The following is a 24,975-nucleotide window of genomic DNA, read 5'->3' on the forward strand; positions in this document are numbered from 1 at the left end:
GAAAATAGGTGCAGGAGTAGGCCATTCGGCCCTTCTAGACTGCACCGCCATTCAATGAGTTCATGGCTGAACATGCAACTTCAGTACCCCATTCCTGCTTTCTCGCCATACCCCTTGATCCGCCTAGTAGTAAGGACTACATCTAACTCCTTTTTGAATATATTTAGTGAATTGGCCTCAACAACTTTCTGTGGTAGAGAATTCCACAGGTTCACCACTCTCTGGGTGAAGATGTTCCTCCTCATCTCGGTCCTAAATGGCTTACCCCTTATCCTTAGACTGTGACCCCTGGTTCTGGACTTCCCCAACATTGGGAACATTCTTCCTGCATCTAACCTGTCTAAAGCCATCAGAATTTTAAACGTTTCTATGAGATCCCCTCTCATTCTTCTGAACTCCAGTGAATACAAGCCCAGTTGATCCAGTCTTTCTTGATAGGTCAGTCCCGCCATCCCGGGAATCAGTCTGGTGAACCTTCGCCGCACTCCCTCAATAGCAAGAATGTCCTTCCTCAGGTTAGGAGACCAAAACTGTACACAATACTCCAGGTGTGGCCTCACCAAGGCCCTGTACAACTGTAGCAACACCTCCCTGCCCCTGTACTCAAATCTCCTCGCTATGAAGGCCAACATGCCATTTGCTTTCTTAACCGCCTGCTGTACCTGCATGCCAACCTTCAATGACTGATGTACCATGACACCCAGGTCTCGTTGCACCTCCCCTTTTCCTAATCTGTCACCATTCAGATAATAGTCTGTCTCTCTGTTTTTACCACCAAAGTGGATAACCTCACATTTATCCACATTATACTTCATCTGCCATGCATTTACCCACTCACCTAACCTATCCAAGTCACTCTGCAGCCTCATAGCATCCTCCTCGCAGCTCACACTGCCACCCAACTTAGTGTCATCCGCAAATTTGGAGATACTACATTTAATCCCCTCGTCTAAATCATTAATGTACAGTGTAAACAGCTGGGGCCGCAGCACAGAACCTTGCGGTACCCCACTAGTCACCGCCTGCCATTCTGAAAAGTATCCATTTACTCCTACTCTTTGCTTCCTGTCTGACAACCAGTTCTCAATCCATGTCAGCACACTACCCCCAATCCCATGTGCTTTAACTTTGCACATTAATCTCTTGTGTGGGACCTTGTCGAAGCCTTCTGAAAGTCCAAATATACCACATCAACTGGTTCTCCCTTGTCCACTCTACTGGAAACATCCTCAAAAAATTCCAGAAGATTTGTCAAGCATGATTTCCCTTTCACAAATCCATGCTGACTTGGACCTATCATGTCACCTCTTTCCAAATGAGCTGCTATGACATCCTTAATAATTGATTCCATCATCTTACCCACTACCGATGTCAGGCTGACCGGTCTATAATTCCCTGTTTTCTCTCTCCCTCCTTTTTTAAAAAGTGGGGTTACATTGGCTACCCTCCACTCGATAGGAACTGATCCAGAGTCAATGGAATGTTGGAAAATGACTATCAATGCATCCGCTATTTCCAAGGCCACCTCCTTAAGTACTCTGGGATGCAGTCCATCAGGCCCTGGGGATTTATCGGCCTTCAATCCCATCAATTTCCCCAACACAATTTCCTGACTAATAAGGATTTCCCTCAGTTCCTCCTCCTTACTAGACCCCCTGACCTATTTTATATCCGGAAGGTTGTTAGTATCCTCCTTAGTGAATACCGAACCAAAGTACTTGTTCAATTGGTCCGCCATTTCTTTGTTCCCTGTTATGACTTCCCCTGATTCTGACTGCAGGGACCTACGTTTGTCTTTACTAACCTTTTTCTCTTTACATATCTATAGAAACTTTTGCAATCCGTCTTAATGTTCCCTGCAAGCTTCTTCTCGTACTCCATTTTCCCTGCCCGAATCAAACCCTTTGTCCTCCTCTGCTGAGTTCTAAATTTTTCCCAGTCTCCGGGTTCGCTGCTATTTCTGGCCAATTTGTATGCCACTTCCTTGGCTTTAATACTATCCCTGATTTCCCTTGATAGCCACGGTTGAGCCACCTTCCCTTTTTTATTTTTACGCCAGACAGGAATGTACAATTGTTGTAGTTCATCCATGCGGTCTCTAAATGTCTGCCATTGCCCATCCACAGTCAACCCCTTAAGTATCATTCGCCAATCAATCCTAGCCAATTCACGCCTCATACCTTCACGCCTCACACCATTGCCCATTACTTCATGGTGCTGCTGTTGTCTTGAAATCCGGCATCAGAGGGGTTATGCTCAGGACGCGTCCTTCTGTGCGGCTGTATCCACAGTCAACTTGATCAAATTTGGGATGTTCTCGGCACAAAACAACCTGGTTATTCTTATAACAATCTTTAATGCACACACCCTTGGTATCATCTCCCTTCTTAATAACGTATTGGTGCAGTTTGTGGTATCTGACCCGTGTTTGGTTTCTTATTTCTCCTATATTGTCAACTTTATACAGGAGGTTTCCCTTGGTCACATCATATTGTGGTATTGACAGTAGAAATCCGATTATATTCTGATGACCAGTTACACATTTAGTTTTAGGAACCCATGCATGGCTGTTTTGCCTGATTTCACAGGCGTCTGCTTCCCTTTTTCTCAAGGTCCATTCCCTGAATAGATCATTGGTTATCCAATCTGGGACCTCCCCCTTTTGTAGCTGTTCTAAGTTATGTTCTACTGTATCTATCATCCATGCTCCATACCCAGCTCATACCGCAGCGTTTTGTCCGCTTTCGCTATTGTACTTTTGGTTCGCGTTTATTAAGTTAATTGTCTTAGCATGATCCCTTAGTGTGTGGGCCACTTGTAACAATTCTCATTCGGCCCCATCTCCCAATTGGGCCTGCATTTTCTCATTATCATTTCTCCTTTCCAGCAACCTTCTTAGGGTTTGGGTGAGTGTGTTAACCTGCTCTTTTACCATCTGGAGATCTATAGCGTTTACCGTGGCTACGCCTGCCATATAACCCGTGCCCATCATTTCTAATATCTCCCTTTTTCGTCTAACCTTCCCTTTTAATGTGATAAACGTCAGGGTCTTGGACTCGCGTCCATCTAAGGCCCGCAGTGACAGATTTTTATTCATGCCTATTGTTTTTGACCCAGAAACTGGGGATCGTTAGATCGGTCAGATTTAGAAATATCGTGATTATCTTCTGGCGTATTCCGAAGTGTATCTTTTCCTTTGTCTTCTTTATCACCAGGCCTCCACTTGCCCCTTCCTCTGTTTGTGGACAATCTGGTGGTGGGGGATTCAGAGTTTCTGGTGTGGGTGTAGGGGTTATTTCTGAGCTCCAACATCCAAGCGCTGCCCGATCTGCTATGGCCTTATTATTCAGGCACGCGAGGACTTTAAAGGTGGTCTGTTCCCCCCCTATTTTCGGTCTAGGTTATCCAGGGACAATCTAGCAACTTATATCCCGGATCACACCCTACCTTCCAGCATCCTGGGACTGGTGGACTAGCGCATTGGTCGCCATCCTCACCCTCTGATTCTTTTTAGATGGGGTGAGAATTAGGGTGACACTCCCAACATTGTTTCTTCTGGTTCCTGAAGTAGTGTGTGATCCCCTTTTCATCCTTGGGGATCATAATCTCGCTGTCGTATCTGTTGGACAGCGTCACTGTGTATTCTGTTCCTCTGGCCAGTCCCAGCAGGCCCAACAAGGTCAATAACCGTATCCTTTTGAGTCACCTGTTTGGGCGAACACAATCTGGACAGCCCATACTGGGGTCACAGCCTTACCATTTTCACTTGGCCATTCCTATTCCTCTTGTTGGTCCTCTCCCACAGCCTGATTATCACAACGACTATGCTTAACATTACAAATATGACACAGATCCCTCCTTTTAGTCTGCCTACTAATCCATTTACCCAACTGTCGTATACCTCTGCATACCATTCAGAGAGGTATATTGGTACAAATTTGGGGTCAGTCATTGGTCAGGTCCCTTATATTCTTTCAGTTGAGACCAGTGTTTCCACCTGCCCCGACTTTTCATATTTACGCATGCACACATGCACATGTGTCTCCGCTAATCAGTACCTCATAAGGTCCGCTCTATTGAGGGGCAAATCCAGGTTTTTCTGATAACACCCTGACCATTACTCTTGCCCCCACCTCGGGTACTACCGCTGGGGGTTTTGTTCATTTATCCTCGTCTTCCTCTTCCTGATTATCTCGCACTTCCTGTCGCATACCTTTCAACTGCCTACTCAGCTCCATCACATACTTCCTAATTCTATCATGTAAAGTTCCTAACTCTACTCCTCCTGTAACTATTCCCTCAGGGAGTTTCATTGCTCATCCAGTCATTAATTCATAAGGGGTGAGTCCTGTTGTGCGGTTCGCAGTCTCATCAATATGGTGGGCAGGAGCTCCGGCCATGCCTGTCCGGTTCCCTGTATTGCTTTACTCGGGGAGGTTTTGAGGGTTCTATTCATTCTTTCTACCATTCCCGAAATCTGGGGATGGTAGGGGATGTGGAATTTCTGCTTAATATTCAGTATTTTACAAGTTTCCTTCATTACCTTTCCCGTGAAATGAGTCCTTTGGTCCAAATCTATCTGAATGGGAATCCCCCATCTAGGAATGACCTCTTCCGCTAATATACGGGCTACCGTGGTTGTGGTGCAATTGCGGGTGGCGAATGCTTCCACCCACCTTGTAAACTGGTCAATAATCACCAAGCAGTACTTCCTTCCCCTGGAGTTTATTAGGGGGCCAGTAAAATCAATCTGTATGTTTTCCCATGGTCCCCATGGGCGGGGTTGGTGCGCCATCTTTATTTTTCCCGGATTATGTTGGGCGCACGTAACACAATGCTGACAATGTTTAGCAACGTCGCGCCCAATTCCCAGCCACCACCAATCCCGTGAGATATTGGCTATCATGGCATTACGTCCGGCATGGTTAATGCCGTGGTGTAACTCCATGATCATTTGCCGAATGCAGGAAGAGGTCAACACCTTTCCGTCCTTTCTCCACATGGAGTCTATACCAGGTGATCCTCCCTTCCTCTCCCATTCTGCTCTTTCTTCCTCGTTCGTATCTGCGTGCAGTTTAACTGTGTTTATGTCCTCCTCTGTGGTAATGTTACAGACTGACTCTATCTTTATGTCAGCGGCTGTGGCCGCTTCGCGGGCGGCATTGGCCGCAGCCTCATTTCCACGCTGTATTTTATCCACTACTCATTGATGGGCCTTTACCTTTATCACTGCTGCTTTAGCTGGTTTGCTGGCTACTTCTAATTGTAATTTTATACGTTCATTGTGTTTGGTGGCCTCGCTACCAGAGGTAACAAACCCTCTCCTTACCCATGCTACCATGTAGTCATGTACTACCCCAAAGACATAGCTGCTATCTGTATATATATTCACTGTCTTATCCTCTGCCAGTAATAAGGCTTCCGTCAGGGCGGTTAATTTTGCTACTTGGGCCGAAAGGCCTCCGTCCAGCGCTTCCTGCCTCACTACCTCGAGATGCTGGTTTAATACCGTCAATCCCAGTACCGTCGGAATCCGTCCACATACAATGTGAGGTCTGGGTTTTCGAGAGCTACCTCACTCACATTCCCTGGGGAATCTTCCCATTCTAATGCGTTACACTTGTGGGGCTCCCCCCTAGTGAGGATTCCTTCTGCCGGGTTTTCCCCGTTGTCTCTGACTATCTTTACTGATTCATCGTGGGGCAGTAAAACGGCTTCCCACTTTGCTCGGCAGACATTGGAGACGGCTCGGAACTGTCCAGTATTCAACATTTCTACCAGAGTGTGTTTGGTGTGTCGGACAATTTTGCCTGTCATCACGACAGGTTCGCTGACCTTGACTGCCCATTTGGCGCAGTCTAGTGCAGCCACGCATCTGGACAAGCCCACGGCTACTGGTGATTGTTGGGTTGAATAGTAAGCTATGGGTCTCATTCTGTCCCCGTGCATTTATGTTAGCACGGCTCTATAAAAGCCTTCTTGGTTCTCACAGTAAATGTGGAAAGGGAGGTCTATATTCAAGAGTCCCAATCCTGGGGCGGACATTACGGCCTTCTTCAGATTTCCATATGCCGTCTCTTGCTCGGGACTCCATTCTATGGTCTCTAGGGATGGTTTTCCCCCTTGCTGCCAAGTTGGGTATAAAATTCTTGCAGTAGTTAAAGAGTCCCAGTACCTTGCGCATTCCTCGGACTGTTTTTGGATGGGGCATGATTCGAATGGCTTCTTGGACATTTTCCGAGTGCCTTGGGAGATCTGGTGTCCCAAGTACTATACTGTGGCTTGTCCAATCTGTGTCTTTTTTGGGTTTACCTTAAACCCCGCTTCTCGTAAGGCTTCTAGGATCTCTATAAGCGTGCCTGTGTGCCCCCTTTCGTCTTCTGAGGCTATCAACAGGTCGTCTACACACTGCAGTATTGTACTTCTGTATGGTGTCAGGTCCACTTTTTCTATGGCCTGGCTCATGGTTCGATGAAATATTGTGGACTGTTGTGAAATCCTTGTGGGACCCGCATCCAAGTATACTGGTGGTCATCCAGCGTAAAGGCAAATTTATCCTGGGATTTCTTTGCCAGGGGTATGGACCAAAGACCGTTGGCTATGTCTAGTACTGTGAACACCTGGTGTTTGTGCTTCAACCCATTAAATATGGTAGTGGGGCTTGCCACAATGGGGCGCTGTCTTGGGGTTACCTTATTCAAAGCTGTGTTGTCAATGGTCAGCCTGTATGACCCGTCTTGCTTCTTCACTGGCCACAACGGGGAGTTGGTAGTTCCTTCCGCTTCTTTAGGTATCCCATTATTTAATAACTCCTTTATGATTTGTTTTACGGCGGTCATTACCTCTGGTTTAATGGAATATTGTTTATGTGAGGTATGTTCAGTTCCTGGGATCACCTTAGGGTCCCGCCCACCAATCCGTAGTCTTGCTTGGATGTTGCCCAAACTCCACTGACGTGCCGGCAGACGGCCTCCCATTGTCCTAGCGCATCCCAATCACTTGTTATGATCTGGGCACTTCCTATTTTAGCATGTCCATCGAACCTACCTTGCCTCCCTGACACACTTGCCTTCTGACCATTGGCCTTTACCCAAATTACCTTCTTTCCCCAGGGATCCACCAGCGCCCCTAATTGATTCAATAAATCTATTCCTAGTATCGTACCCTCATTGTTGGGCATTATGTAAAATTGGGCCGGTAGTAAGATCCCAGCTACTTCCAATAATACAACCTTGTTTAATTTGGCAGTCAAATTGGTCCCTTCCACCCCCCTTACCGTCATGATTTTTCGGGTAGTTGGCAAGGGGATGTCTGTAATAGAGACCGCTGCCCCAGTATCCACTAACATGTCACACTGCCGGCCCCCTAACACTGCTATCTTGTGAATACGCGGGTCACCTTCACTCCGTAGGGGAGGCCGCTGACCTTCAATCACGCCCCAGTTCCTTCAAGGCCTGGAGTAGTTGTTGCCTAGTTACTCCGGTTAAGTTCTGAATAACAACAGGAAGCCACTTCGTAGGCCTACAACATTAGCTCTGAATAACAGGAATTGCACTATTGTCTACAGTTGCACCCACCAATTTTGCCACATCAGCAAATTGTGTTTTTGCCTTCCTAATCTAAAATGTGTTTAACTCTTTAATTCCAGCTTCAGATGTTCATGGGGTCTGGAGTCAATGTTGAGGACTCCCAGGGCCACTCCCTCCCAACTGCATACCACTGTACCGTCAGGTGGGTCTGTCCTGCCGGTGGGACAGGGCATACCCAGGGTGGTGATGGAGGAATCTGGGACATTGGCTGAAAGGTGTGATTCTGTGAGTATGACTATGTCAGGCTGTTGCTTGACTAGTCTGTGGGACAGCTCTCTCAATTTTGGCACAAGTCCCCAGATGTTAGTGAGAAGGACTTTGCAGTGTTGACTTGGCTGGGTGTGCCATTGACCTGTTACACATCTTTCAACAACATATTTTCGGGATTGGGGGGAGTTAACAGCATTAGTGTAATTGGGGAAGCTTTCGTTAGGAACTGTGATTTGGATTGATTGGCGGCTGTGGGGAGTTCCACAGTGCAACCTGTGGAGGAGCAGGGAATGACTGACCGCAGTTTCTGGATTTCCGCGTTTATCTGCGCAAATGCTGACTCCAGAGGTTGTTGTCACTTTCAGCAAATGCTGACTGTTTCAGCATCTTTGCCACTGCAAAATCCAATATTTCTATTGAACATGTGCTATCACACGGTTAAATGCAAACTGTTGACTGCAAAATGTTGTTGCTTGGAAAACCTAAATATTATTCCTCAGCATTGAGATACATAAAATGGTGCTGTAAAAGTGCCCTTATTAACCAACAAATATTAGTATACTAGCCAAGGAGTGGGTTTTGAGCAGTATCCCCAGCCCTACTTGGATCCCCTCCCTCATCTCTTTTTCCAGTACATTGATGAATGTATCGGTGTCATTTCCTGCTCTTGCCCTAAACTTAAAATTTCATTCACTTTGCATCCAATTTCCACCCTTCCTCACCTTCACATGGTCAATCTCCGACTCCCCCCTACCTGTCCCCGATTTCTCTGTCCCCATTTCTGGGGATAGACTATTGACAAACATTCGCTATAAGCCCACTGACTCACAGATACCTGGACTACACTTCCTGCCATCCCGCATCCTGTAAGGACACCATTCCATTCTCCCAGTTTCTCCGTCTTCGCCGCATCTACTCTGACGATGCCACCTTCCACACTAGTGCCTCTGACATGTCTTCCTTTTTCCTCCTCCTCAACTGAGGATTCCCCTCCGCCATGGTTAACATGACCTCCTACCATGTCCATTCTATTTCCCGCACCTCTGCTCTTACCCCTTCCCCTCCCTCTCAGAACCACGACAGGGTTCCCCTTGTCTTCACCTTTCACCCCACCAGCCTCTACATTCAACGGATCAACCTCCGCCATTTCCACCACCTCCAGTATGATCCCACCACCAATTACATCTTCCCCTCCCTTCCCCTCTCAGCATTCCGAAGGGACCAGTCCCTCTGCGACACCCTGGTCCATTCCACAGTCACCCCCAGCACCCCCTCTCCTTCCCACGGCAACTTTCCATGCAAGCGCAGGAGATGCAACACCTGCCCTTTTATCTCCTCCCTTCCCACTGTCCAGGGCACCAAACACTCCTTCCAGGTGAAACAGCGATTTACTTGTACTTCTTTCAATTTAGTATACTATATTCGTTGCTCATGGTGTGGTCTCCTCTACATTGGGGAGACCAAGTACAGATTGGGTGACCGCTTTGCGGAACACCTCCGTTTAATCCGCAAGGATGACCCAGAGTTTCCGGTCGCCTGTCACTTTAATTCTCCACTCCACTCCCACTCTGACCTCTCCATCCTCAGCTTCCTACACTGTTCCAAAGAGGTTCAATGCAAGCTCGAGGAACAGCACCTCATCTTTCATTTAGGCACTTCATAGCCTTCCGGACTCAACATCGAGTTCAACAATTTCAGACCATAACCTCTGCCTATATTTTGTTCCCTTTCCTCGTTTTAAAAAAAATAAAAACTCCCCCCACCCCTTTTTATTTTTGTTTTGTTTCTCTCAGTTTCCTGTGGCAGCTGGTAATTATTCTGCCATTCACACCCTATCTAGACTCATCTTTTGTTTCCTAACTTGTGCTGTTACCATCTCAATTTGGCCCATCATCCCCTTTGTCTCTCAAATCTCTTCTGCCTTCCACCCTATCACAGACCTTCCCTTTTGTTCTTTTCATCAGCCCCTGCCCCCCCCTTCCCCCCTCTCCCTCTCCCTTTCAGGGCCCCAGCACTTCCTTAAGAATCTGTTACATTTTAAACTATTGCCAGTTCTGATGACGGGTCTCAGACCTGAAACGTTAACTCTCTTTCTCTCTTCACAGATGCGGCCTGACCCACTGAGATTTCCAGCATTTTCTGTTTTTATTTCAGATTCCAGCGTCCGCAGTATTTTGCTTTTGTGTCCCTAGTTATCTGTTGGTAATGTTGAAATGTTTACTATTTCGATTAAAAGCAATCTTGAATATAGGTAGAGTTCCTGGATCTCTTGCGAAAAATACCAGTTCGACAATATTTTAATAATCTACATATGATAGTCACATAATGATTTATTTATCTAAAATCTTTTAATCCCTCTATGAATACAAGGATATCTTTATAATTTTATTTTAGGGAGCACAAGGACTGCCAGGTCCACACGGTGACCCAGGGGAAAATGGTAAAGGATTTCCTGGATCAAAGGTAAATCTACATTTGTGCTTCTCAAGTTCAGAGATGAACATTTAATATTTTGCTGTTCATTCCACGTGGCAAAAGTTCAACGCTTTCCCAACTAGGTATCACAAGATGCTGCTAGATTGCTTTTAATAAACAAGGTAATGTGATAAAGTTACAAAAGAATATATTTATGCCATTTTCACATTTTCCACAGTTCTTGCCATGTGACCTTTCAAAGCAAGATTCTCCAGTTAGTGCAATTAATGTTTCAGACTGTAGACTTCGAGCACATTAGAAGCTAAATTGGGACTAGCCAACTGTAATTTTCTTAGAAACGAATATAGCTTTTAAAAAGAGAGGTAGCGGACAATTGTTCCATTTCACATCCAAAAGTCTTTACTGGGAGTGATATTATTAGTACTTGCATGGCTTTTATGTTTAGAACCATTGATCAGATTTTTCTCTTTGTTAACTCTCTATATGCTTCAGTGCGTGGGTACACTGTCATGTGGTAGAGAGTCATGCAGATGAGGAAGGCTGTCAAGTTTGATTCCTGTTCAGGGGGGACCGAGTGTAACGTAGCTAAGTTTGCTGATGATACAAAGATGGGAGGAAAAGCAATGTGTGAGGAGGACACAAAAAACCTGCAAAAGGACCTGGACAAGCTAAGTGAGAGGGCAAAAATTTGGCGGATGGAACATAATGAGGTTAGGCATGAAAAAATCGAAGAGGAAGTTATTATTTAAATGGAGAAAAATTGCAAAGTGCTGCAGTACAGCGGGACCTGGGGGTCCTGGTGCATGAAACACAAAAGGATAGTATGCAGATGCAGCAAGTGATCAGGAAGGCCAATGGAATCTTGGCCTTTATTGCAAAGGGAATGGAGAGTAATCTTGCTACAGTTGTACAGGGTATTGGTGAGGCCACACCTGGAATACTGCATACAGTTTTGGTTTCCATATTTACGAAAGGATATAACTTGCTTTGGGGGCAGTTCAGAGAAGGTTCACTAGGTTGATCCCGGAGATGAGGGGGTTGACTTATGAGGAAAGGTTGAGTAGGTTGGGCCTCTACTCATTGGAATTCAGAAGAATGAGAGGTGATCTTATCGAAACATATAAGATTATGAGGGGGCTTGACAAGGCGGATGCAGAGAGGATGTTTCCACTGATGGGGAGACGAGAACTAAAGGGCATGATCTTAGAATAAGGGGCCGCCCATTTAAAACTGAGATGAGGATGGAATGAGTAGGAATTTCTTCTCTCAGAGGGTTGTAAATCTGTGGAATTCGTTGCCTCAGAGAGCCATGGAAGCTGGGTCATTGAATAAATTTAAGACAGAAATAGACAGTTTCTTAACCGGTAAGGGGTTATGGGGAGCGGGCGGGGAAGTGGATCTTAGTCCATGATCGGATCAGCCAAGATCGTATTAAATGGTGGAGCAGGCTTGAGGGGCCAAATGGCCTACTCCTGCTCCTATTTCTTATGTTCTTACGTTCTTATTCTGGCTGATCTCAACTGGGGTAGTATTTAGTGTACTATAAATGGCCTCAACATCCATTAGCTCGGGAGGAAATAAATTCAGCTGATCATTGTTGGAAATGCACATAGGTGTGGAAGGATCAGTCTTGCCCATCAAAGCTTACTATTCAAAATATTTTGAGATTTAGGCAGTTAATTTCCTCTGAGTGCAGTCACTGATAAATTAGTGCTCCCCCCACCCCGACCGCCCTTTTTAGCACACTTGCAGAAATGTACAACCTTACTCGCTGCCCCAAACAGTGAAGTCAATGGAAATTAAAATAAGGAGAGATGGAGAACTGGCAGCTGAATCAATATTGTCTGTTTTACACTATCTCAAAAAGTCACAATTACCCCACAGTGTGCTCACAGAGAAGACACAAATTCACTCTCATTTCACGGTGCTAAAGTAGACATAGCAAGACCATTTTAACAAATATGGAGGAAATCACAAACTATTTAGAATGTCATGGTGAAGGTACAGTTTCCATGTGTAATAGCTCTTCAACTCCTTAGTCACAGTGTCCTAGAAAATGTCTGGTAGGCTTGATTGGCCGAGGAGGCTCTCCTGGGCACTGAGACTCAAGTCTGGAGAATTCTGTTCTGATATAATAGCAAGTCAGTAAAATCATTTCCACCAGGATACAGAGGTTTATCCATTAGCAGCTGTAGAAGGAAGTGTAAAGGTTTGAATTCATCTGTGTTAGGGTGAGAATTCACTTTGTAGTAGCCACCAAGTAAGGTGTGAATCAAGGTGAGGTCCAGAAAACATTTGTAAGACTTCCAACTTGGCCAATGGAGCATATATTACAGGATGAACAGTTTCAGCAGTGCAGACAAGCAAGGATAAACATTTCATAACATCTCAATCTGATCTCTCTGAGGTGGTTATTCTTGTACATACATTATGGAGTCATGCTTGGCTAGCCATATGTAACTTTATGGGTCTGACCTACTTCCCCCCCGCCCCAATCCCAGGCATCTTTGCTGAGACTTCTTGCTTCTGTGTTCCCCAAACACCTGTGCGTTATAAAGCATTTCTTATAATTTGTCTTTCCTAGGTAAGAATCTCTCCAAAGTATGCAGGAGCCAAAATTCCTTACATGCCCCAGCAGACTCCTAACTTAACTTCAGTGAGCGCCTGCTGAAATGGTCACAAACTTTGCTAGGACCCAAGTACAGCAGGTCCTGGCCTTGCAGTTCCTGACTGGCCATATGGGGCGGAACCTCTACCCTCGCTAACAAGGTCACTGATGTAAGGAAGCAAGGTCAAGGGTAGGGACCCATGCATCAAATGTTCCCATGACCCAGCCTGTAGTCAGCACCTAGCTGGCCTGGATATACATCTCAATACCTGGCAGATGTGGAATCCAGCTGGGGTCCAGGCTGGGATCAGGGCCTGAACCGCTGCAGATTAGGCAGATATTCTTTTCTAAGTAGCCCCTTGACACAGGGTCCACTGGGAGTAGGATTTTCCACTTTCCAGGGGATGGGGTGGGGGCTGGTGGGTTGATGGATACCATGTACCTTCTTTGGGCTAGCAAAATTTAGCCAGCACTTCTGTTGTCATCGATGGAATTGGAGGGGGGGGGAGTAGAAGCACCCAATCCATCAAAGACCGCTCCTTGTGGCCCTTCTTCCCTTCACCCCCAATCTTTTGTGGAGTTAGAGGCATAACTGTCAGGATCACATCCCTGAGGAATGTTGAGGAAATAATGCCCAGATCAAATGGAGATGCTTTAACTTGAAAGTATTGCACACTTTCAGAAAGTATTATTTAACTGATCGTAAGGAAAATTGATAAAATTGGCTTGTTGCAGACATTTACTGAAATCCTCACTTGTACTTCTCATGCATATTATTACTGATTCTTTATGTATTATCATTAACATGAGTTTGAACATGTTTCTCAGGGTGATTCTGGCCTTCTAGGACCACCAGGACCAGTTGGCATTTCAGGAACAGGATATCCTGGTCAAAAGGTTAGTACTGATAAACAAATTTGAACGGTTATAACTTTGTTATTCAGTTCGAGCTTTCTAAATGTTTACAGCAGTGTGCATTGGAAATTTGAAATCATTCAGCTTATGTTACAATATATAGTTAATATGCTATTTTTAATGCAGCATGCATATTTTATAATAAAAATGCAGATGAATACTATTCTTTCATTGTATGATACAACATTTTGCATTTATATGCCACTGTCAATGTAGAAAATGTTACAGAGAGGGGGTAGGGAGATAAATTAGTCGATAAAGGAATAAAGGAGCAAATGCCAAGGCATGGTGTTGGAGTGAGGAAGTTATCAAAAGCTTGATTGGAAAGATGATTTTTGAGTCGACTTTAGTTAGAGAAGAGATGCAAAGTGGTTAGGAAAGTTGCTTCAGAGAGTATGACTGAGGCAGTTGAAGATTTTTTCAGCGATGGTGGGGCAAAGGAAGGAGACAAAGCACAAGAGAACAGAGTTAGGGGATCAAAGGTTGTGGGAAGAGAAATAAGGCTGAAGGAAATTGCAGAGATAGGGAGGGGCAAACCCTTAAAAGGATTGGATGAAAAGGATGAGGACTTTAAATTCAATGCACTGGCGGACCGGGAGCCAATGGAAGTCAAGTTAGACAAGAATGATGGACAAGCTGGACTTAATTCAGTGACAGGATACAAGCAGCTGAGTTTTGAGCAATTTGGATTTTTGTAGGGTGACAGAGAGGTTGCCAAGAAGAACTTTAGAGAAATTAGGTGTAAAGGTGACAAAAACATGGATAAAGGTTTCAGTGGCAGTAGTTTAGTAGCTGAAATAAAGTCTTTGGGTAGGGTTTTGGCTTTGGGCGAAATCAGCAATCCAGGCGCAAATTGTGCTCAAAACTGTGTTCGTTTCCCTAACTGATTTTATGGTTCAAGTTTCCGCTCAAACTCATTTACATAATCACAAATGTTAAATCGTCCATGAACCAGCGCAATCGGGCAGTGCTTTAGAACATTTTTTTTTGCATTAAAGATATTCCTTGATATATTTAAGAATGGTAACCTGATACAGTTTTATTAATACAGGTGAAAATGAGTTTATCACAAAAAATAAGCATTTTTAATGAGTGTCTAGACCACCACCTGTGAGGAATCTTATTTTAAATAAGTGAAAATGACTTTAAAAAAAACTATGCAGAACCATTTATTAGTTCCATTAATCGGGTGTACAGTAATCAGTTTCTTCGTAAATATTTTTAAATATTAAAATACTTTTAAAAGGTGCCCTTGCAACTAAAAAAAGCTTATTTTAAGAAACTCCTCGAAGGCTTGCAAAAGGCACAATTAATGGTAACTCTCCATGATGTTTAGTTCGGTCTAAGGGCATGACCAGTTTTGTGGGTGGGGCGTTTTCCAGCGTAATGTTTTTTTAAACCAGGGCAAAAGATCGTGGCAACGTGATTTGCGCTGAACGTAACTTGTGTTTGAAATCCCAGGACTTTTACACTGGTTTGGCCGATTTTGGGCGAAAATACCAGCGCAACCTAATGGAAACGCTTATCTCCATAGCTACAAGAGCAATGTAACAACTGATAAATCAAGAGTTTAAGGTGTATTACATGTAAGGTGACCAGAAAATCTCATGTAAACCATGGAACAATATCATTTGATTTATTCCACTGTCTGCTAATAATTAATGTAGGGTTCTGTTGGAAGAATCGGCTTGCCTGGACCAAAAGGACCTCCAGGAGAGGGCATACAAGGACCAAAGGTAATAAAGCTGAGCAGGTAACCAGCATGACATTCCTTCCTGAACTCTCATCTGATCTTGATATATCTCATTCCATATTGACATATTATGGTATTAATTGTTCAGTCATATTACAGCATGGAGTGGGTAAACTTATATTGAGAGCTATCTGTCTAAGGGGACTACTTTAAAAATGTTAAAGAGTGATGGAGGAAAAGTAGTTTCAACCATCAGTATTTGAAAAATGGTGAGGAGAATAGTGACCTTAACTCAATTCATTTCTATATCTTCATAGGAATTAAGATATGACTAACCTTTAGTGCACTCTCCAGTATGAAGAAACACTAAAGGTCCTTTACATCAATGGAATCCGTTTAATAAAAGATGTTTTCAATATCAATTAAATATAAAGATTGATGTGTTTCATTTAGAAAAATAAAAACTGGTGAATTTCAACATCTTTTTCACAATCCGTAATCCGCAGGGAGCGCCAGGATCTCCAGGTTTGAAGGGTCCTAGAGGGCCAGCAGGGGAAGGTATACCAGGACAAAAGGTATATAAAAATTGATCATCACTCTCAGAATGTTAACTATAAAAATGTTTAATCAATGATCTGAAATGATAATGCCATCTGAGTCATACATTATTTGCCTCTGCAAAGTCTAATGTTTATAGTATGTAAATAAACTTTAAGCCAGTATGCATTCTTATGAGGAGTGCACCTTTTATTTTCCTTAAATTATTATACTACACAATCCCTGCCTATCAGAAGATAGGAGCAGGAACAGGACATTCAGCCCCTTGAGCCTGTTTCGCCATTCAATTAGATCATGGCTGGTTTGTAACTTAAATCCATCTACCTGTCATGGTTCTGTAACCCTTGCCTAACAAAAATCTATCAATCTCAGTTTTGAAATTTTTATTTCACTTAGCCTCAACATCTTTTTCTCTCTTTCCTCTCTCTCCATGAGTTTGAATGAGCTGTGCTCTCCCAAATCCATGCCCATCTTTCCCGGAACTCCATGTTTGAATCCCTCCAATCAGGTTTCCACCCCTGCCATAGTACCAAAATGGCTGTTATCGATCAAAGTCACAAATGGCATCCTGTGTGACTGTAACAGTGGCAAACGATCTCTGCAGTTTTTGACACAGTTGACCACACCATCCTCCACCACCGCCTCTCCACCGTCATCCAGCTGCAGTCGCCTGGTTCCATTCTTATCTATCCAGTCATAGCCAGAGAATCACCTAATCACCTGCAATGGCTTCTCTTCCTGCTCCCGCACCGTTACCTCTGAAGTCCCCCAAGGATCTATCCATATTCCCACCCCTCCTATTTCTCATCTACATGCCGCTCCTTGGCAACATCATCTGAAAACACAACATCAGTATCCAAATGTACGCTGACGACACCCAGGTCTACCTCAACACCACCTCTCCCCTGTCTCTAAATTGTCAGACTGCTTGTCCAACATCCAGTACTGGGTGAGCAGAAATTTCCTCCCACTAAATATTGGGACGACCAAAGCCATTGTCTTCGGTTACCACCACAAACTCAGTTCCCTAGCTATCCCTCTCCATAGCATCTGTCTGAGGCCGAAACAAATTCTTCACAACCTTGGTGTCGTATTTGACTCCAAAATGAGCTTCCAACCACATACCCATGCCATCACTAAGACCGCCTATTTCCACCTCCGTAACATTGCTCAACTCTGCCCGTGCCTCAGCTCATTGCTGCTGAAAACCTCATCCATGACTGTGTTAACGCTAGATTTGACGATTCCAACACTCTTCTAGTTGGCCTCTCATCTTCCACCATCCGTAAACTTGAGGTCATCCAAAACCCTGCTGCCCATGTCCTAACTCACAGCTAACCCATCACCCCTGTGCTTGCTGGCCTACATTGACTCCCGGTTAAACAACACCTCAATTTTAAAACTCATCCTTGTTTTCAAATTCCTCTGTGGCCTCTCCCCTCCCTTTCATTGTAACCTCCTCCAGCCCTACAACCCTCACAGATATCTGCACTCCTCCAATTCTGGCCTCTTGCCCATCCCCTATTTTAATCGCTCCACTATTGGTGATCGTGCCTTCAGCTAATGAGGCCCTAAGCTCTGGAATTCTCTCCCAAAACTTCTCCATCTCTCTACCTCGCTTTCCTCCTTTAAAATGCTCCTTAAAACCTACCTTTTTGACCAACCTTTTGATCATCCACCTAAATATCTTATGTTGCTCGGTGACAAATTATGTTTGATAATGTTTTTGTGAGGCGCCTTGGGTTTCTTTAAATGCCAGTATGTAAATACAATTTGTTGTTTTTGTTGAGTTCCAGATTTCCACTATCCTTGTGTAAAGAAGTGCTTCCTGACTTCACGCCTGAATGGCCTAGCTCTAATTTTAAGGTTGTGCCTACTTGTTCTGGATTCCCCCACCAGAGGAAATAGTTTCTCTGTTTCTATCCGATCAACTAATTTAATCATCTTAAACACACCAATTACATCACCCCATAATCTTCAGTACTAAAGTGAATAAAAGTATACATTTAAAAAGTACTTGGATGTGTACTTAAAGAACCATAATGTACAAGGTAACAGGCCTAGTGCTGGAAGGGGGGGGATTAGGCTGGGGCGCTCTTTTTCGATCGGCACGGACACAAGCACTGAATGGCCTCCTTCTATGTCTCTGATTCTATGGGGCTGAAATTCAGCTTCCCAATAAGGCTTCTGGCGGGGCAGTCCAGAACAAGTAGGCACAACCTTAAAATTAGAGCTAGGCCATTCAGCCACGGGATAGTGCCAAATGGCCGCCGACTTGCGGCAGCCTGGCCGACGCTTGCTAAATTCACCTCGGGGCTTTTTGTTGTGGTGTGACGATCCGCCCCACTCCTGCAGATGCGTCTTAAAGACGTCATCAGAGTGCGCACCACAACAGACCGCTCCGGGAGGAAAATTTACCAACAAAAGTCTCCCACTCACCGATCGGTGCTCCCGACAGTTTTTTGTGTCGGTGCACTCTTGTTGGGCCTTGTTGGTTGGAGGCACGGCTGCCCTTAAAGGGGAGGTGGCGTTGCCGCGATGCCATTTTTTTTTTTGTCGGTCGGGCCGCTAACAGGCCTCTTGGATGCCAGGGTGCTGGCCCGGCCGAAACCGTCCCTGGTGGCCCAGTGGACCTAACTGAAAAAGATGCAGAGCTCGCAGCGGCCCTCCCTTTTAACTGAAGAGGAGAGACGTGTTGATGTGCCAGCGTGATGATGTCATCGGCGCGGCGCTGCTGACTGACAGTGGTGGAGACTAAGTCCCAGCCCCACTTCCGCCCCCCTAGTGACGGCCACTCTGCTTCATTTCCATTTCCACCCCCATGTTGAGGCCTCATCCGCCCCGCTTGAAAAAAAAGTTTGAGTAGTTGACTTTCTCCGGATAGGCCATCGCATCCATTGCAGTGGCCAGCTGACTTTGGAAATGGTAGGTCTGCGCTATTTCGCACGGAGGTGAATTTCGGCTCCTATGATTCTATGAAGTCTCGTCTATGCAACCTGTCCTCAGCATGAAACCCTGTTAGCCCAGGTATTATTCTGGTGAATCTGCACTGAACCTACTCTAAGGTCAGTATATCCTTTTCTGAAGTGTGGTGCTCAGGGGGCCGAAATTCAGGCCCACCAGAAACCTGGTGCACCTACGATTATTTTAACTGTTCTTACTGCCGTATGGGAAGAGGTCGACGCCTGATCGATATTCAGGTACTTGTCGTTTTTTTCGACCAGACCGGAAGTCGGCCATAATAGGGGCAGAAGTGTAGCGGTAAGTGCTGGTGAGGGGCGGAAGTCACTCAGTGGAGGAGCAGTGGTGACGTCAGTACACGCGTGCGTCACCACGTCTCTCTGCTCATTTAACGGGGAGAGAAGCAGTGATTTTGTAGGTTCGGCCACTGGGCCACTGGATAGGGTTTCGGCCGGACCAGCAGTCTGGCACCCAAAAGGGGGTGTCAGGCTGTCTGTTGGAGGCCCGGCTGAACCCGGGGCCATAATTGTCAGGCCGATCGGGAAGTCGGCCGGCAAAAAAAACCATGGCGGCCGCGGCAGTGCGCCCTCCCCTTGAAGGGCCGCCATGATGTCATGGCTCACACACACAAAACAAGGTGTCCCAACAGAAAAAGCTGCTGGGGGCACTATGCGCGGATGAAAGGTTTTGGCAGGTAAATTTTGTGCGGATTGGGATGTAGGTGCCGGAGTTCGGCAGTGTGCACTTGCGGTGGTCGGCAGCAATGGGGTGGAAATGGGGACAGGCCGAAAAATCCACGAGGTGAATTTGGATCGTGGCGGCAAATCGACTGCAACGAGGCAGCCACTTGATTCCGCTGCATGGCCGCCGTAAAACGGCGGTAACGGGCCTGATCCGGACCCTGAGTTTCGACCCCCAGTACTGAACACAGTACTCCAGATGGGGTCTAACCAGAGCTTTATATAACTGTGGCATAACTTTCATCCCTTTGTGTCCTCTTGAGATAAAGTCCAACATTTCATACGCCTTTCAAATTTTTTATTGTATCTGTCTACTAGTTTTAGTGATTTTTGTAATTGGAACTCTAAATCTCTCAGCTCCTCCACTGTTTCTAGCTTCTCACCATTTAAAAATACTCTGTTCTATCTTTCTTAGGTTCAAAGTGGATGACTTCATGCTTCCTCACATTGAACTCCATCTGCCACAGTTTACTTAATCTATCCTTGTCCCTTTGCAATGTTCTACTCCCATCTACACGACTTACTGTGCAATCTAACTTGGTATCTTCAGCAAACTTGATTATATGGCTGTCTAAGTCATTTGTAAATATAGTGAAAGACTGAAGGCCCAGTACAGATCCCTGGGGGACACCACTAATCACATCCTGGCAATTTGATGACACACCCATTAGCCCTATTCTCTGTCACATCCTGAAAAATGAACAAATGAGCACCCCGGGTTAATATGCCACACTGGGAGTGCACCTCAGCAGCGAAGGCCTCATTCGTTTCATCGGAGAAGGGTTTGGCCCTCTTCCTCCCCCTCTCCACATCATGCTCAGATTCGGACATCTCTTTTATCTTTCTTTTCCGGTAATAATCCCTTTCTTTTCCGGTAATATTATATCTTTCTTTTCCGGTAATGATCGATCTGTATAAATCTCTTTTCTCAGTCTTTTCTCTCTCCTCTCTTTCACTGCCTTCCTCCTCTCTCAGTATCCTCTCTCTCTCTGCCCCTCCCTTTGCGCATGTGTGGATGACCCCTGACGCCCCCCCCGAAACACGGGAAAACCTGTCACCAAAAAAAAAATTGCATGTGCAGAAGGCCGTTGCTAGGGAAGCTTTTGCTTTCCACATCGCTGGATTATCGCTGGGCCCACTTCACATCATTGGGCTATCACTTTGCCCACGCAGAGTCGAAACTCGCGATCCAAAAAATGGGCGATGCTCCAGCGATCAGTAAGGCTGACACATCGCTAAGGCTGGAACATTGCCCATTTTTGAGGCGATAGCCAGCAAAGTGAAAAGTCTAGCCCCAAGATTTAACATCCGTGGTACTGTGTGAAAGTGATACCTGGTGCTTACACTAATATTTCTGTGAGCAGTGTTACCACATATTTAGGTATCACCCTTAGCTCAGTGATAATGCTCTCATCACTCAGTCAGAAGGTTATGATTTCAAGCCTCACTCCAGTGACTTTGAGCACATAATCTAGGCTGACACTTCAGTACCCTGAAGGTACTACAGTACTGCTGTAGTGTTGGAGTTGCTGTCTTTTGAATGAGATGTAAAACTGTCTGCCCTCTGAGATGGATATAAAAGATCACATGGCACTATTTGAAGTAGTGGAGATTTCCTGCTATCCTGGCTAATAGTGATCCCTCAACCAACGCAGCTTAAACAGATTATCTGGTCATTTATCTCATTTTGTATGTGGGACCTTATTTTGCACAAATTGGCTGCCACGTTTCCGACGTTACAACAGTAATTATGGGTAATTTTAACCCCCAAAACAGGTGGAATTGGGTTAGATGGGAAATTAAAATGTAAAAAATTCCAAGCCCGAACTTAACCTGCCTCGAAGCCTCCACTTCCAGTTTAATGGAGGTGGGATGGGCGGGGGTGGGGCGGGCAACCAACCTGGCTCTCAGGAGGCGGGTCACTCAATTATTTTAATGAGGCTGCATGCCTCAAATTTTCCTCTTCCAGCTTTAATGCTGGCCAGCCAGGTTTCCCAGGCCTCAAGAAACCCGCCAGCTGAAGGGAGGTGAGAGCTGCTGTATGGAAGAGGTAAGTGCCCTTCTAGCACTGCTTGTGGGCCAGGAGGACAGGAGTGCTTTCCTCTGGCCCACCAAGCAAATCTGCTAATTTCCCCAGCGATCAGACCCCCACTCCCCATGATCCGATGCCCTTCCAATGTCCTCCCCGACCCACGATCTCTTCCACACAACCCTTGCCCCCCCGCCCCCCCCACCTCCGTTATGATCTGCAGTGCATTGCCTGAAAGGGTGGTGGAAGCAGATTCACTAATAACTTTCGATATGGAATTGGATAAATACTTGAAGATGAACATTTTGCAGGGCTGTGGAGAAAGAGCTGGCTCAGGCATGATGGGCCAGATGGCCTCTTTCTGTTCTGTATCATTCTATGATTCTATAATTCTATTCTTTCCATTCACTGTGGAGCTATTTATTGAAGGAACTCTTAACTAACGTCAACTGGTGAATCTGGAGTCTCAAAAGGGTAAATATTCACAGAAAATAAGAAATTTCAATGTTAAAATATTTTCCATTCGGGAGGGACTTAAGAAACAATCTTTTACATACATAGATTAGGAAGGATTAGATTGAAAGTACCTATGTCTTTAAATTGTAATATTTCATTTCATCTTGCATTTTGTCCTCTTCTTCCTATCTATTTGGTCCATTTAATCCATGTCATTTTCTAGCAATCACAGTGTGCCATGACAGTCACATGATTCATTTGGCCATTATTCTTCCAGTGATATGATTGGTCTGTGGTAGCGGATGACCATTAATATTATCAGTTGCATGATTACCGCGACCCAGTGCTCACTACCTCACTTGATGTCCCGTGGGCTCACCATGGACTTTTTGACCTGCTCAGCTCAGCAGACTCAGTTCTAGCCTGTGCCTATGGACTTCCCTAGATGGCACCAGCCTATTTCTTCCGCCCATACCCACCTCCCTTTACATGGCCCTTTCTATATCAAGCCTACACACACCAGGCCAACTGTTTCCCTGGCCTTGATGCTGGGCCTTCTACTTTCCAGGCTTAGGTGTTGGATCTCCTGCTTTCCCAACCTCAGCATTGGGTCCCACTCTTGCTCCAAGAACACCGTGAAGATTCAGAAAAGTTACCAAAAGCAAAGCAGGGAACAGACTCCTGCCTAGTCCATGCTTGCTAAAATATAATGCTTCATGTCTCAGATTAGCCATGCTGAAGTGCCCTTTTGCTCGGCACAGCCCATTCCCATCGAATGCTCTATAAAGCTTGTATAGCTTTTGTAATTATTTTGGGTAGACATATCTTTCAAGATAAAATAATTCCATGATCCTCTGCTGTCATTGGGGAAGGCGGAGTTCCTTGCTGGGAATGCAGATTGTGGAAGTAGCTCCTATAATATGTCTAAGAATTCATGATAAGTTGGGGCAATTTAATGTTTCAAATAGTGTGTAGGAATCAAAAAAAGCAAATGCTGCAATTCTGTAATAAAAACAAAATGCTGGAAATGTACATCAGGTGAGTCAGCACCTGCAAGAAAAAGATTAGGGGGAACCTTTGTCAGAATTCATTATTTTATTATTGCATTTGGACATTGTATATTAATCAAAAGATTCCGGGGCTTTTTTTAAGCGACCAGGAAGTCAATCATAATAGGGGCGGAAGTGCGGCGGTAAGTGCTGGTGAGGGATGGAAGTGGAGGCGGGACGGATTCTCCATCGCTGTCACTCAGCAGCGGAGTGGTGGTGATGTCATTGCATGTCTGCGTAACCACATATCTCCTTTAAAGAAGAAAGAATCGGCAATTATTTAGGATCGGACACTGGGCCACCCATCAGGGAGGGTTTCAGCCGGGCCAGTGGCCTGGCACCCAAGAGGGTTTGCCAGGCTGCCTGTTGGCAGCCCGGCTGAACCAGGGGGCACAAAATAGTCCGGCCGACATGGAAGTCAGCGAGCAGAAAAATAAGATGGTAGCTGCGGAATTGGGCCCTGGCCTTTGACGGCCACCGCACAGCCAAGGCTGACAGAGGGAATTAAAAGGTGCACCGACAGAAAAAGCTGTCGGGGGCACCGCTTGGCGGGCATAAGATTTTTCGGGCTGAATTCTGAGGGAGGTGGGAGGTCCCGGCGGTGCGCGTACTGTTGACGCACTTACGGCTGCTCGGCAGCGGTGGGGTGGAAGTGGGGACCGCCAGAAAAACAGCCCCTGCTGAATTTAGTTCGCGGTGGCCTTTGACCAGAAATCGGCAACCACTCGACTCCGCTGCATGGCCGCCGCAATCTGGCGGTAACGGGCCTTATTCAGGAGCTGAATATTGGCCCCTCCATCTCATTTTGGATTAAAATTCTATTGGCTTTTACTATTTTACTTCATATAGGGAGATCATGGATATAAAGGTGAACGAGGGAAGAAAGGAGACAACGGTATTGAAGGACCCTCTGGTGCTAAAGGCGATCCAGTAAGATATTTCTATACAAAATGACAATGATCGTCTAATATGATTTATTCAAAATATATTTAGTATGTACTGGAAATAATGTCTTGTATTTTCTAAAACTGTAGGGAAAGCATGGAGAGAAAGGTCAACAAGGTTTCACTGTAAGTATCTATCGAAACAAAATAATTATTTTACGCTGTTTCAATTAGGGAAATGCCATAATTATGAACCTTTTTGTAAGTCTGCAAACAGTGTGAAGGGAGTTAGTTCTTCTTCCAGCATAGTAAGGGCTGGATGTGCCTTTGCTGTGTCCGAATGCAGTGCCTAGGTCGATGCCGGGTGGTCCCTCTGATTTTATTTTTATTATAGCTTTTCATAGTGGGTGGCTTGCAGGGCCGTTTCAGAGGCCAGTTAAGAGTCACATATAGGCCAGACCGGGTAAGGACAGCAGATTTCCTTCCCTAAAGGGCATTAATGAACCAAATGGGTTTTTAATGACAATCCGGTAGTTTTATGGTCACCATCACTAATGCTAGCTTCTTATTTCAGATTTATTTAATAAACTGAATTTACATTCCTCAGCTGCCATGGTGAGATTTAAACTCATGTCGCTGGATCATTAGTCCAGACCTCTGTATTATTAGTCCAGTAACATAACCACTATTTTACCATGGTGACAAACTTCTGGTGACAGCTAAAACGGAGGAGGACGCTCCATTGTCCCTCACGGTTGACAGTGTCAAAGGCCTTTGTGAGTTCTAAGAAGGCCATGTACAAGGAAACGTTTCAAGAACACCCTCAAAGCCTTCTTGATGAAGTGCA

General features: G+C 45.2%; 1 protein-coding gene across 1 annotated transcript in view; it reads left to right on the forward strand.

The window, feature by feature from the left end:
- Positions 1–24,975, forward strand: part of LOC139264487 (collagen alpha-1(XXVIII) chain-like) — a 405,978-nt gene that overhangs the window by 337,910 nt on the left and 43,093 nt on the right. The window contains exons 25-30 of the mRNA XM_070881040.1: positions 10,194–10,262; positions 13,672–13,740; positions 15,426–15,494; positions 15,958–16,026; positions 24,094–24,174; positions 24,279–24,314. Coding sequence (XP_070737141.1) covers positions 10,194–10,262; positions 13,672–13,740; positions 15,426–15,494; positions 15,958–16,026; positions 24,094–24,174; positions 24,279–24,314 — 393 coding nt within the window. The remainder of the gene's footprint in view (positions 1–10,193; positions 10,263–13,671; positions 13,741–15,425; positions 15,495–15,957; positions 16,027–24,093; positions 24,175–24,278; positions 24,315–24,975) is intronic.

This window comes from Pristiophorus japonicus, chromosome 5 (genome assembly GCF_044704955.1).
Source record: "Pristiophorus japonicus isolate sPriJap1 chromosome 5, sPriJap1.hap1, whole genome shotgun sequence".
NCBI lineage: Eukaryota > Metazoa > Chordata > Chondrichthyes > Pristiophoridae > Pristiophorus > Pristiophorus japonicus.